Below are 14,830 nucleotides of genomic sequence, written 5' to 3' on the forward strand. Positions count from 1 at the left end.
CCGTGCTGCACTGCTACCAGACAGTTTAAGTGCCGCAGCCTCAGACCAGTCTTCTTTCAATCTCTTTCTCCTTCTTCCGAGACTGGTGGTGCTCTGCCCCATACGCCCTCATGCAGGAACTGTGCCTGGTATAAACACTGTGTATCCAGGATTATTAATATTCACTTTCATGTAATGGAAGAACAAAGGTTGCTATTCATCGTTGGGGTTAAAAAAAAATGCTGTGCTTACAGTTTGCTTAGGTGTAACCCAAAAAAAATGGTTACAAACATCTTTGCTATGTTTACTACCAGCTTTAATGCTACTTCATATGCAAAAAGAAAGGGGTTACCATACATGCTTTTGTACAATATTTTAATCTGGCAAACAAGGCAGCCTATGTCAGTGAAGGCACCAGTATAACTCTGCTATCTCGGCACTGCAGAGAACATGATTTTATATCTAGATCCAACTGCCACGCCAATATGCTCATGTATTCTTTTCGAACCTTTAAAGTCTGAAGTCCACTCCCAGTTTAAGGCAGGCCCTCTGGTCAGCTAAATTGAAGAAGAATTTCCATGACCTTGTGAAATATTCAGACAAGTGGACCTTAACAAACTAACCTACTCGGATAACTTTGCCTAGAAGTGGGGCAGAGCCTCCCCAGATACTCTGAAAAACTAAATAGTGTTTTGAGCTGCTGGGGGTCAGAGCTTACCTAGTGAGCGACCATTACAGTTCAGGTACTTAAATGTGTAATCTACAGAAAATAACCAGGACTTATTCCTAATGTGGACACAAATTGTAACAGGCCTACATATGCGTACTTCGGTTTCCTCTCATTTCAAGTGTCTAATTCACATATGTATTTGCTAATGAGTCACCAGAATGGCCTGTAGTCCGATACCTTAGTTTGGCACTTTACAGGCCCAAACACACAAATGGGAGTGCCTAAAGAGTCCAACAATTGTATTCTAGAGCGTGTTCTTTTCTTTTCTCCTCCTTTCACGAATAACACCTAATTCTATTGTGTCGTTTCCAATATTCGCTTCTCCAAGACCAAAATAATATGGGAGCCGAAGTGTGAAGTCTCAAAACAATTCCCCTTATTATTCTTCAAAACATCAATGAAACAGCCCGGCCAATGCGTTTCCTCCTCTGAAAGTACTTCATCAGGGTTTATGCATTACTTTGTAGCAAAATCACATAGAAGTGTAAGTGTGAGGGAATCAGTTCTCCCAGAGATTCTTAGAACACTCTTATTGCTCCTATATCATTGTACAACAATAAATGAAGGCCATATATTAATAATGCAGCTTAATATCCTCAACCCCTTTACATTCTGTAAGCTCAGACCGAGTAGCACGAACGCCACCACCCCCAAGTACAATTAAGTCATTGTTTCGCATTAGATTGGGGCCTCCAACAATCTGAAATGAGTTAACATCTGCCTGTTCTGTTTCTAAGTGCTCTCAGGTTGCAAGCCCGAAACCATCATCGGCCACGCAAATACAATTATCATTTGAAGTCCCCAGCAAGTAACTAGGTCTTGCCTTGTATTTTAACAGAGACCTAACAGTTACAGCACCTAAATGATTCTCTATGTGTCTCCCTGTGGGAGTGCAGGCCGGATAAACAGACGAGGAGGCTGTATATAGTGAGCCAGTAGGGGTTGTTTATTGACAGTCTTTGATATAACAGTTCTAAGTGGCTCTTCAGTTTCTTCTCTCTCCGGGGAGACGTCGTCTTCTGGGGACTCTTCGTCAGTCTGGTCTTCTCCTTGGTCTTGGCTTCTCTCCCGGAGGCTCATGAGAGTAAAAGAAATAAGGAGCCGTCAGTCCTTTACACAGCTACAAGCCCTTATACTAGGGCTAACCGTCACCTTTCACCATTGTGGTTCACACTGTTAGGGTGGACTGGGATATTTGTGAGGGAAAAGGGGTTTTATTTGAAGTGGCAAAAGGGTAATAGGGACAGGGCAGGCTTGACACTGAGTTCAACTATCATGTCAGCACAACAAAGCCCCTGCTGAATTAGAGTTGCTGCTGAGTTTGTGCAAATAGGGGGGGTGCACAAATAAACACTCGTGCCCAAGTGAAAAATACCCAAAACAATGAAGACCACACTCAAAATGGGGTTGGCGGAGGTTGTGCAAGCATGGGTGTATAAACAACACTTGTGCCCGTACTGTCCCGGGTCCTTTTTTCCACCCTAGTCACCCCTCTCCCTCCCCTTCCCGACTCAAGAGACTCACCGGCTCTGCGGCAACTCTCCAGAGTTGCGGCCGCTCTCCAGCCTCCTACTGCGGGGTTCACCACTCCTCGCACCACGCCTCGTCTTCTTCTCCGTCTTCTTCTTTGTTCTTCGGCTTCCTGCAGCTCCGTGTCTTCTTGTCCTCCCGTTTCTTCCAGCGTCTTCCTCTCTCCTCCGGCTTCTTCGTGCCTGCCTGTATCCGATTGGCTCCTTTTCTCCTCCTCCGGGAATTCCCTTCCGGGGTAACTCCGTCCTCCTCCAGTGACGTCACCCGGGACCGTCTCCTGTGTGGGCAGAATGCGGAGGGTGTGTTTATCCTCCGATAGACCGTTCGCGTGGTCCTACCTCTTGCTGGTAAGCGTTTCTCTTTATATGATACGGGTCCGGGATGGATCTTGGTCGGTGTCCCCTCACACTCCACTTTTTACCTCCAATGTTAGTGCTTTGTTTAACCTCTTTCTGCATCAGGGAAGAAAGAGGATGAGAGGCGGAAACCACATTAAAGCTCGACTCATAATAAGCTCCAGGTTCCAACAGGACCTCATTTAAGCCAGAACCAGGCTTCAGGCTCAAGCCTGGCTCGAACTGTGTGGCTTGCCAACCTCTACCATTTTGAGACTGTTGCTAGCAGAAGATAGTAGGGCAGTCACACTGGATCTTGGGCACAGGCAACCCTGGCACGACAGTACTGACAGCCCGTGCTGCACCGTTTTGTGGCAGGGGGCATACCAGTGGCACTGCAGGTGCCCCACTTACATCTCACCAACGTCTCAGTCAAAAATGGGCTCAGGAAGTGGAGTGTTTACCAATTGATTGCCCACAATTAAAAGGCATACTGTCGGGAATTACATTTATTGTACATTTTATAAATCTACCAAGTTTCACCATGACCTACTATACAATTAGCTATTCCCGTTTTTACTGACAACAGCACTTTGCAAGGTGGGGTTTGTAGTTTTGCTCTTTACTCTGTCATTAGGGACTCATAACCCCAGCATGCAAAGTGTTGTTGGCTAAATTGCCAGAATTAGCCAGAGGTGTTATACAAGACATCAAGCAAATTGTCTGCCACGTTTTTACATTTTACAAAGCCTTATCCATTAAAAACAAATCCTTGTTTCTGAACCAGAATAAGCTCTGCTTACATATATTGGGAGGCTTCCATCATTCACATGTGTCATTAAATTAAAGCAGGCATTGTTTTGTATTTTATTTTATTTTTTAAAATATTTTTTTATTGAGAGTTCATAGACAATGGGTAAACATTACATGCCAATTTTCGCAACAGAATTAATAAAGTACAAAATACATTATAGAAAAATAGGCAGGCTGATTAGTATATCATAAAAATACAAATTCAGATTCTAGGAGAATATATTACTTATAAAGTGCAATGTGCAATATATTGATTGTAGAAGAGACTAACCGTAACTTCCAATATTATTTTAAAAAAAAAAAGAGAAAGAAGTTGAAAATCAATAAATAGCATTCAAACACTCTCCAGTATTTAATGTATTTTCTAAGGGCCCCTGACCTCAGTGTATATTTTTTTTCCCTTCCCTGAATCCTAGATATTTTTGCCTTCCATGCATTCAGAGTTGGTACTTTATCCGTTTTCCAAAGTTGCAGAATAAGAGATTTTGCTACCAGTGATGCTATAAACAAGGACTAGTCATAGGGAGTGGAACTAGGGGAACAACCAAAGACTGAAGTTAATTCATTAAATGTGATTGTGACATCGATTATATCACTGAGGTATTTTCCTATGTCTTTCCAGAGTTCCTGTATTTTGGTACACTCCCAAATTGTGTTTCCAGGTACCCTTTTCTTCACAGCGGAAGCACTTATCCTCCACTTGAGGATATATATTATGGAGGAATGAGGGTGTTCTATAGATTAACCATTTGCTGAAGAATTGCATTTGCTTAAAATTAGCACCTCGGAAAATGGACTTGTTAAATTTATTAACTTTATCCCATGTTATTTTATTAATCTCAATATCTTCCCTCTTTCTCCACCTGTCTCTAGCCTTAATATATAATACGACTGAGTTATCTTCATTGAGATTTTTTATCCAAGTGCTAATCTTCCTCTGCGTCGCACTATTTAGCGCTTCAGTTATATGTATTTTATTAAATAAGTTACCTATATCTAACTCTCTTAGTTCGGCATGGAGGCTGATAAAGGACCATTTCAGGATTGTATTTGAATGCTGGATCTCCCTTCAATTTCCTCCCAAGAGTTCCATCTATTCCCTAGTAGAAAATCCTCAATTTTTTCAAAGCCGTTATCCTTCCAGAGTCTCACAATGTTTTTATCCAGGGTACCCATCTCTCCTATATTTAAATTCATTAAGCTAGTTGAACTATTTGTTCTAAAAATATCATAGTATTTCAGGAGCTGGGGTTTATGCTTAAATAGCCACTGTATAGACTTATAGCGTACCTACTTTGGGTATTTTGTGATTCTTACTGGGTCATTGATTTTAAGTTCAATCAACATCTTCCTCATAAAAAAATGATCTGCTTCGTGATCTTATGTGAAAAAAACCTAAAACTATGATGCGCAAATGTAGCATAATAATAATCTCTAATATTTGGAAGCGACAACCCTCCCTGTATGGTCGGGAGGTTCAAAGTGCTGAGTGCTAATTTCGGAGTCTTATTTGCCCATAAAAAGGAAGAAAACATAGCATCCACTTTCTTAAAAAATGAAACCTGAATTGCACAAGGAGCTGCACCAAAAAGGAAGTAAAAAAGTGGTAGGATAGACATGCAAATTAGGGCGGCACGACCCATTATTGATAACGGCAATTGGTTCCAGCGATCTAATTGCGAGCCAACCCTTTTTAATAGAGGTATATAATTTAGCGGATAAAGATCTTCCAGGTTTTCTGAAATAAAAATTCCCAAATATCTCTTAGGGAGAGTATTATATATCTGCCTACATTCAATTAATAAAGTGTCTACCGTGCAATTACATAAAATGATTTCCGTTTTATTTGTATTTATCTTATAGCCTCCCAGTTTTTGGAAATCAGAGAAGATTTTTAAAATTTCCACTTGACTGGTAGGCTTTGAGTTTAGAAAAAGAACAATGTCATCGGCATAGAGTTTTATATTCGTCATTCCGACTACTGGTACTGTGCCGGCCATTTTCCCCCTAATTGCAATCGCCAAGGGCTCAATAAATAAGGCAAATAAAATTGGCGATAGGGGGCAGCCTTGGCGCGTGCCTCTGTTAATTCGACATGTCCGAACGTTTATATTATTAATAATAATCTGTGCCCTAGAGTTCTCATATAGTTGTTTCAAGAGGGAGATAAAATCGATCGTAAAATCAAAGCTGTGCAAAATCGCAAAAAGGCAGTCCCATGATACAAGGTTGAAAGCCTTTTTAGCATCTAAAAGCCAAATCTGTGCTTCCACTTTATTAACGTTAAAAAAATCCAATGCCTCCAGTAAACATTCTGTGTTGGTATGGAGGTGTCTTCCTGCTATAAAACCGCACTGATCTGGACCGACAAGTAATCCTACTATTTTATTCAGCCGGTTCGCCAGAAGTTTTGTAAAAATGTTGTAGTCTGTATTTAAAAGACTTATAGGCTTGTATGAGTTCGTATTTTCCTTATCTTTTCCTTTTTTCAGAATACTGACTACAATTGCAGTGCGAAAAGAATCCGGCGGGGGCCCTCCTTGTAATAAATAATTAGCTAGTAGCAGGAACTCTTTACGAAGGGTTCCATCGAATCTTTTGAAAAATTCCGCGGGAACACCGTCCTCACCAGTGGCTTTGCCGCTAGGGAGGGAGCTGATTACCACATCTAGTTCTGCCTTTGTGAACTCCTCAACTAAAAATTTTTTATACTCTTTTCCTAATTTGGGAATTTGAAGTGCCCCTAAAAATTCACACATGGTTTCACTTCAGCCCCTTCACTTGTCTGATAAACTCCCTCATAGTGTTTTAAAAACATCTCTCCTATAGATTCAGTGGTCTTAGCATGCACTTTGGTAATAGGATCAAAGAGGTGATCTATCCTGTTGCGGACTTGACTTTCTTTAGCTTGCCACGCTAAGAGTCTGCCTGTGTATTCACTCTCTTCATAGAGCTTCTGTGCGTAAAGACTACTATTTGCGTCACTTAAATCGTAATAAAATTCCCTCATTTTATTTTTTTTTGCTTCTACTACCTTTTGCCCAGAAGCTTGAGATCTGACTCTGTAGTGCTCTTGGTTCGCGTGTACAAGATTTTTCTGTACATTAATGTTCTCCTCTCTTTTTGCCCTCTGTTTAGGTATTTCTTTGGAGGTAATTATTCCCCTCAATGTGGCCTTAAACGCGTCCCAAATCACATTGATTGGAGCAGACCCTCTATTCAGATTAAAACATTCCTCTATCTCCTCCTCAATGTCTGTACACCATTGTGGTTCTGCAAGGTTCAATTTATTAAAATACCATCTTCTAGGTCCCTCTTTTTCCTGGTTTCCTATAATTAATTCCATTTTAAGTAATGCATGGCCTGAAAATGCGCTAGGTAGATGTTCGTAGTTGCGAACTTGTAGACCATGGGATGTTAAAAAGAAGTCCAGCCTAGATGCTGAGTTGTATTTTCCAGAGTGGCAAGAGTATTCGCGTTTAGATGGATTATGGAAACGCCAGTAATCAAAGATATCCAGGTCTGTTTTGCAACTTGGTAAAGCAATGGCATCTTGGGGTTTATTCTGGCGTCGGTCTTTTTTGGATGAATCAATTGTGGGATTTTGTAGACAATTAAAATCACCCCCCCCCCCCATATTATTTGCCCAGGTATGCCCGTCAAGGCTTGTTTAAGTTGCAGCATTAACAAGTTTTGTATTTTTTGTTGTGGGAATTATTCTGGCAAGCTTTAAGACACAGCAAAGATAGAACATGAACAGTAGTACTGTAATGCTCCCTAACACAAAGAATAAGCAAAGAAAACATGGCAGTAAAAGGAGAAACAATACACAATTGTCTCACACTTACATGATGCTGTCTAACACACCGAAGAGGGAATGCGATGAGTTAAAGGACTGCTGTGCGCTCTCTGTAAATAAACAAGAACCACAAAACTCATGGAAGCTACAGTCAGCCTCTTGTCGAATTGCCGCACATAAATGTACTCACATAGGAAGATGACCTTCCCATACCTTGTGTGGCATGCTTCAATAGTAGGTTCGACATTTATGCACTGGGAAGTTGGTATCCAAGGGAAGCTCTCTTGGCTGATTGTTCAATCTCCTTGTTATAGGTTGCCTAGTTTGGATGAGGTTACATCCCGTATGCCTCCATTTACTTTCTCCTTTTGTTAAACTGCCAAACCTATATTACAATTGTGGATCGTTGAGCTAAAAATGTCTTTTTTACTGGTGGCTCACTCCCACAAGAATAAAACAAGTAGGACACGGCAATGGACCCTGCTTTTCTTTTCCTTTGAAATGTTTTGGAATGCAAGTTTCAACACTGCTCCTGCAGTAAAGGGCACCTTCTTCAGGACTAAAGGTTTAATATTTCACATCCAAAATTGTGAAACATAGGGCATCTTTTTTTAAAACAAAATCCATTTGGTTTTACGTTTGGTAAGGAGAGAAGGAAGGCAACAAGATTAACAACCGCACAAGTGAACTAGCATTCAGTGTTACAGGTAGTGATAGTACCACGTCTTTCAGACTGGTATTGGTTTTCAAATCTTGTAGCAGTACTTGGTCAGCGATAATCAAGCACACATGGGTAGATTTCCACAAGTGTTGGGAGTATAACAGTGACAGTATGACTGCAGCTGCAAGTACAGTCGATGAACATGGTTTCTTCAGTCTAGTTAGAGTGTGGTTAGGTGATCTGTTGAGGCTGTTGCTTCTATGAGCAACCCTGTTGAAGTGTGCATGTAAGGTATGAGCGATGATGGGGGGAATGGTGGGAAATGGAGAGTGCAAAAAGCTGGTTGGTGGAGATTTTCTTCCAATCTTTAGTTGGTCTGTTAGGGTCTTTGGGCGTGCTACTTGTTGTTCTCTACGTGCATAACAGATATCTGTGGGAGGGTGTTTTTTCTCACTTGAGCATGGAACCGTATAAGAGGAGCGGCCCACTCCATGGAGATTAGGCGTTTACAGTGCTTTCTGGTTTTGTCTTTTCCGAGCGATGTGTACTCTGCAGTTGCCCAGTGGATGAGAGTGTTGTGGCAGGTGGTGGCTGTGGGGCAGCGGTGGTCTATCTGGCTTCCAGTGCAGTGTGATGGCACGCTTGGCCAATACGAGTGCTAGGTTGGCATACCGTGCCTCAACTTTATGGTGCTTTTAATGCTTATAGATGTCCAAAGCTCTTGCTGTCAAATTATTTAGGTCAGAGTGCCCTGTTATCTCTGCAAGTGTATCATGTATAATCTTCCAGTATTGTGAGCAGGACCACGCTCACACAAGGCAGCAGGTGCAGTCTTCCAATCCCTTCATCAGTGCAGACTAGCTCAGACTTAATCGCTCAAAGAACATGTATAGTTAAGGCATAATTGACATGTAGGTTACAGACTGATTTCTGGAGTGGGTACTTAACTTACTAAGGGGCATATATATATATCTATATTAAAAAAATATTTTTGCGGTCGGAAACAGCTTGGTCCATCAAGTTGGCTGTTATCTACTGTAAAAATGCTTTTTCATACGTACAAATTGTAATTTGGTAAGATATTACTGAATCACAATTTATGTTTATTGATTCAGTATTTGCAAGAAGCGGGTTTAGGGTGTTGCTTCCTAATACAGAATCACATTGGCATGTGTTAATGTTTTGCGACCAAATAACTGTTGACATTGTTTTTTTTGTGACACCTAATGGGGGGTGGTAACCATTTGCAAGTGGGAAGGGGTCCTTACAGGATACCTTCTCCTTTGTGAATGTTGAAACAATAATTTTTTAAGAGCACGCAGTAGCCCATGGGCCCACTGCCTACTCTTATAAAAATGAAACTTGGACGTTTGGTTTTATTCTTTGTAATGCATTCCATTTTCCTTTAAGAAAGTGGCTGTATCGCAAAAAAAAATAAGTTTGCTTTATTAAAAATCAGTCACAGACATGGTGGTCTGCTGACCCCAACAGGGCACCATCCCTGTGATGGCTGCAATTCTCAATGGGTTTCAAATTGTAACCTACCACATTAATAATAACAATGAGGTAGGTCAGTTATGACACCATTAGAATTCACTATTTCAAACTGGTAAGTTTTTGCACATTTGGAATTGCGATTTCCGAATTGCTATTTGCAAAGAATCGCAATTAGGAAATCGCAGTCCCTAAAATTTGTACATGTGGCTCTAAGAGTAATATGTAGGTGGATAAGTCAGTGAATACGCACATTCTGACACCATTCTCACTTATCTACAACAGCATCATAAAAGTCTTACTGTTGTCACTCGTCAACTGCTGTTTGTTTTGATACTTTGGTTTTCTACATATTGAGAATTAGTTGTGACATATTACATCATTATTATTTGGAGCAGCCCAGCCTCATTCTAAGTAACACACAGGTGCTAATCGCTTCAAAAAGATTTTGAATGCTCGTGCACAAACGTGCTGTCCAATTCCAGGCGGCGCTGCACCTGTTTGAAATGTTGGGTGCCTCTACTGAATTTTTGGGTGATGAGCTGCAATGTACTTGCCTGGATTGGTCCATTCCTGCACTCAATTAGTCTGTTTATCCATTGGACTCTTTCAAAGAATTTTAATCATAATAACTGTAAATGGTTTCAAGTGTAGACTAGAGGGACCGGCGGCAGGACTGGGAGAATTTCAAAACGAACCCTTCCTCGTCCAGCAGTGGTAGATGTAAATAATGTTCAGTGTGTTTGTTCTGTCATCTTAAAGCTATCTCCTTCTTCAGTGTACAGAGTTTTACCTCTCTTGGTACATTGGCTTGCGTACTGTGTTTTAGGAGCAACTATTGTGGCACTAAAGTCCATACACTGAGCCTTACTTCAGAGAGCGATTGTAAATTAATCTTGCTCAAGGGTTTCACGGAGTGTAAACAGATATTATGTAGTACTTCAAAACAATCCATCCACTATGTGCAAAAGGAACAGGTTGCAGAGCTCTGATGGTGATATAGCAGTGAGTGGGTTAAAGGAGCGGTGAGGGTGGAACCAATTATCACAAGTGTAAAGTTCAGCTCTACTTAAGTTCAGTGATATTGTAGTCCACGCTGTTAGTTTATAGTTATTAAAAATATTTTAGTTTCTTTGACATTAACAGCATACATCATTGGTCTGGGGTCCTAGAGATTCGTAAAGTATTTATAAATAAAGAAGCAACATATAAAACTGAAAACGTTAAAACATCTTTTAATGTAAATTAATTTGAAATTGGATGCTAAAAATTAAGTTAGTATCCTCAGATTTATTCGTGGGTGCAGTGCAAGTGCATCAAATAAAGTACAGTATGGAAGATAGGTGGCCTCAATTGAATTTATAAGAGCTCCAACCTTCAATTTCAATGTTGATTTTATGTGTGTGAATTGAATAAAATGTCATTTTTGTTTGAGTGCTTGTTTCTGTAGTTTTGTGTATTGTTTTGCTGTTCAAATCATTGAAATTTCTTAGGCTGGGTCCCCGGCTTCCTGTAATGAATCCATGGGGGTCCATGATACAAATAATGGTTCAGTTAAAGTTGTTAACTGCTTAACAAGGGGACCTGAACTAGCAATTAAGTTGTTGCTTCTGTAAATATTTATACATTAAGAGTGGTGACAAAGACTACTTGGAGACTAAGGGGTCCATTACGATTGCATGCGGATCGCCCCCGCCGGGCCGGCGGTTGCAATCTGCCCGCCAAATGTCCCTTGTTCTCCCCCCACCATATTAGTATGGCGGGGGCACCACGGCAGACCGAAAGACCGTCCGCAGCTTTTGCGCCGGTCGACTGGGCGGAAAAGTCCCTCAATATGTCATCCATATTAGGATGTGCCATTTGCAAAGTCTTTCCATGGCGGAGACTCCGCCATGGAATGGCAGCTGTGTTCACTTTGGAGGCCCGTTGCGGGCCCCCAGTGGGGGTTGGACGGGTGGCGGGGCTGCACTTAACATTGGCATGAACAAGGAGGCAGGCACCGCATGGTGCCTGTCACTTTGTGCATGCCAATGCACAACAAGCATTTTGGACATTGTAGCAGGTGCAGCTTGAAGCACCGCCCACCACAATGTTCAATATGCAGGATGCGACCGTCAAGGTGTTGGGGGGCGGACTAAGTTCGCCCGCCATTGTAATGATGCTCTTAGCTATTTTTCCAAATTCCAAATCGTGGCATCTGTTAAAAAAATAAAAGGGATTTCTCCTGAGGTACGAGTTTGTTTATGGTTAAATTGCTTGTCTGTCAGCTTTATGAATGGTTGTTTATCCCTCAGGGCTAAAATAGCTTGAAAAAGTCTACTTTTTTGAAGAGACCATGTTAAGAAAATTTGTCATTGTTTATTTTCATGAGACAAAGTTCACTTAAAATTAAATTTGCTTGGTTTATTCTCTGTGTGAATATATCCCCCACAAGTGTATGAATAAGCAATGAGTACACATAAAAAAGCAAAAATGTAGTCGCTTGTTAAAACCTTTTCTTTACAATACAAACAATGAAAATGTGGAAGGATTTCACATATGCTATTACATTAATATATGCATTATATACATTACATTTTGTACTCCCGAAATGTAGGTGGCTGAGTGGATTTGTGATAATCCGTCGACGTGCCACACCTTTGATCCTATACAGGAATTCATAATCAGTAAGTTTCAGTTATTTTGTATTTTTTTGTCTGTTTTGTGTTTTTGTTCTTTGGAAAAACGTGCTTTTAAATAAACTATGTTTATGACTATTGTACATGCGTCAAAGCCTCAGGCTCCCTTGCAAATCTTCAGCGTTCCAGTGCCTGGTTCAGACAGTAAAAATCTCCGAATATATCATTGGTCGTAGAAACAAAAGTATTATATTTAGAGGATCACTCTGTATGTTTGAGGGCTTTGATGAGGTTAACTTGAGCTATGGCATTTACAGAAGTTTGCCTTTGATTGAAGTATAGCTCATGCATTGTTGTAATTAAATTTTTAAAACATTTGTTTTTGGGAGTGAGGGGGTTGAACTGAGACAAGACAGTCAAACTGCTCTATCCAGCCCAGCAGTCCATCGCTTCTCTTTTGAAATACAAGCCAATTGTCTACCTGTTCCAAATTGTTTTGATGGGGAGAGTTGTCCTATTGATATCCAGACTCCCATTGGTAATCCGAATGTCATCACCAAACTCCTTCCCCATGTGTTTGCAGAGCAATGATTGGCAAGTGTCCCGATTGAGTCATTATGCCTAGAGCTGAAAGTCACATAATGCACAACCATTCACGCCGGGGCATCGCAGTTCCACTATGATTACTGTAGTTAAGAATTAATTGTGTTTATCAAGGATAAGCCTTGTTCGTGGATCTATCTATTAATCTGCCTGGCAGTAAATTAGACTATTACTTGATACCAGTAACTTATGTTTCTACAAAGTGTATGCTCCCAGTTTTGCGATTTGTTTGCGCTGCAGCTTAAACAGGCTTCTATTACAAAAGGTTAGTTCTGTGCACCTCATTTTGGATGAGCAAGAGTTTTTTTCATAGTAAGGCAAGAAAGGTTTGTGTAGCTTTATTTATCGAATGAGATCAAGTCTTCATTTTTTGCCTAAAAAGTATTAAAACTGGAGAGCATTGAGGTCAATACAGAACCTACTGCACTCTGTATTTTAAAGGGTTTGACATAGAGAAGACCTGTTTCAAGGAGGGACTAAGATGTTCTAATCCATGTACCTGGTGGTCATGTTAGTTTAACTGGTGTTGCAGCAGTGCCTACAGTGGAGCGGGCAGCAGGTGGGGAATGCCACTGGATATTAATCAGAAGAGATTCTGCTGTTGCCAATGTATCCTGTGAAAAGTGGTAGTAGAGCTAGGACATAGATATGAGCACGTGCCATAAACCAGCTTGCATGTCCAAACATTTTACAACAAATGAAATGCTTTTCACCAATTCTATGGTAGCGCTGTCATGTGGATCATCTTACACTGTGCTATAAATTAGGTCACTCGTGCCCAGAATCGACTCCAACCGAACATGACTGCATTTTTTCTCCACATGGGTTTTATATCTATGTTAACCTGGTCAAAGCCCTCAAAAATAACCAGCGATCATCTAAATAGGATCCTGTTGCTTCTACCACCAATTATAAATTCTTAGGTTATATTGACCATTTATATAGCACATACCACACGTATTTGCCTTGCTATGTTATATGTATTTATTGAGTGCAGCAAATGCCCAGGGGCATCTTGGCGCTAGCTACAGAGTCCAGCGAAAAGGGACAATTAAGTTTAAACTGTATGAAATAACATTGTTTTAAGGGATCTCCTGAAGGTAAGAAGGTTGGTGGAAGATTTGATGTAGAGTGGTAGACTAGTCCAAGCAGTGGAAGCACTGAACATAAAGCTGCAGCCACCCCAGACCGTGCGTTTGAATTTGGGGATAGACACAAATTTAACAGAGTCACATCTTAATGCCCTATTAGGAATGCACCAGCAGAGGCTGTTTTTCAGAAATTCAGGAACTCTGTCATGCAGGTCTTTGAAAACGATAAAAAGAACCTTGAACATAACTCTTTGTTTAATCGGTAGCCAATGGAGACTTTTAAGGGGTTTAGACACAGACTGATACTTTGGGACATTGAAGAGAAGACGTGCTGCTGCGTTTTGAAGTGTTTGCAGCTTATTGAGAACAGACTTATACAGCGCATTAAAGTAATCACGCCGGGATGTGGCAAGAGAGAAAACAATTGATTGTTGAAGTTGCGTTGGAATGAAATAAAAAATCTTTTTTATAAATTGGAGTGTATAGAAGACTTTGGAGGAAACTGCTTTGACTCGGTCTACGCAGGAAAGTTTATAAATCATTATGATTCCAAGATTGAAAGATTTACTGACTGGTGTTGGAGGAGTTACCGGCTCATGGGGCCAGCAGTTGAGGTTTCAGAATGAAGTATGGGTGCCAAAAAGCAAGACCTCAGTCTTTCTAGAATTAATTTGAAGGCACTTTGCAGTCATCCAAGTGCTGACTGCCCGCAAGCTATTGCAGAAGCAAGTACTCAAATCTGGTCCATCACTGCAGAGAGAGACCATGATTTTAGTATCACTGGCATATGATGTGAGAGCGTAGCTGAAAGATTTGATAAGTGCTGCTAAGTGAGTGATGTAAATATTAAAAGCGTAGGACTAAGGGCCATATGTATCATGCAAATTCGCAAAGGCCGAAATTCGCAGAATTTCGGCCTTTGCGAATGCGAATTTGCTAAATGGAATGTATGAAGCAAAACTGGTGCAAAATAAGGAATCGCAAAATTTGCGATTCCTTATTTTGCAATTGCATTTAAGGAATCGCAAATTGTGCAATTCCTTAAATGCAATGTATGTAGCAAAAAAAGTTAGCAAAATGCCCTTAAGAAATCGCAAATTACCACCAACTTCTAGTTGGTGGTAAGTTGCGAATTCCTTGAAAAATGCAAATTTTTGCATTTTTCAAAGTGCCATGT

The 14,830-nt window shown here is 40.7% G+C and overlaps 1 protein-coding gene across 2 annotated transcripts in view; it reads left to right on the top strand.

The window, feature by feature from the left end:
• GSAP (gamma-secretase activating protein) overlaps positions 1 to 14,830 on the top strand; it is a 725,614-nt gene that overhangs the window by 459,916 nt on the left and 250,868 nt on the right. For both annotated transcript variants that reach the window (XR_013608568.1, XM_078679324.1), the window contains exon 17: positions 11,938 to 12,007. Coding sequence is in view for 1 of the 2 variants with exons in the window: in XM_078679324.1 (XP_078535450.1) it covers positions 11,938 to 12,007 (70 nt within the window). In the remaining variant the exon portion in view is untranslated. The remainder of the gene's footprint in view (positions 1 to 11,937; positions 12,008 to 14,830) is intronic.

The sequence above is a fragment of the Lissotriton helveticus genome, chromosome 1_1, assembly GCF_964261635.1.
Source record: "Lissotriton helveticus chromosome 1_1, aLisHel1.1, whole genome shotgun sequence".
Lineage (NCBI taxonomy): Eukaryota > Metazoa > Chordata > Amphibia > Caudata > Salamandridae > Lissotriton > Lissotriton helveticus.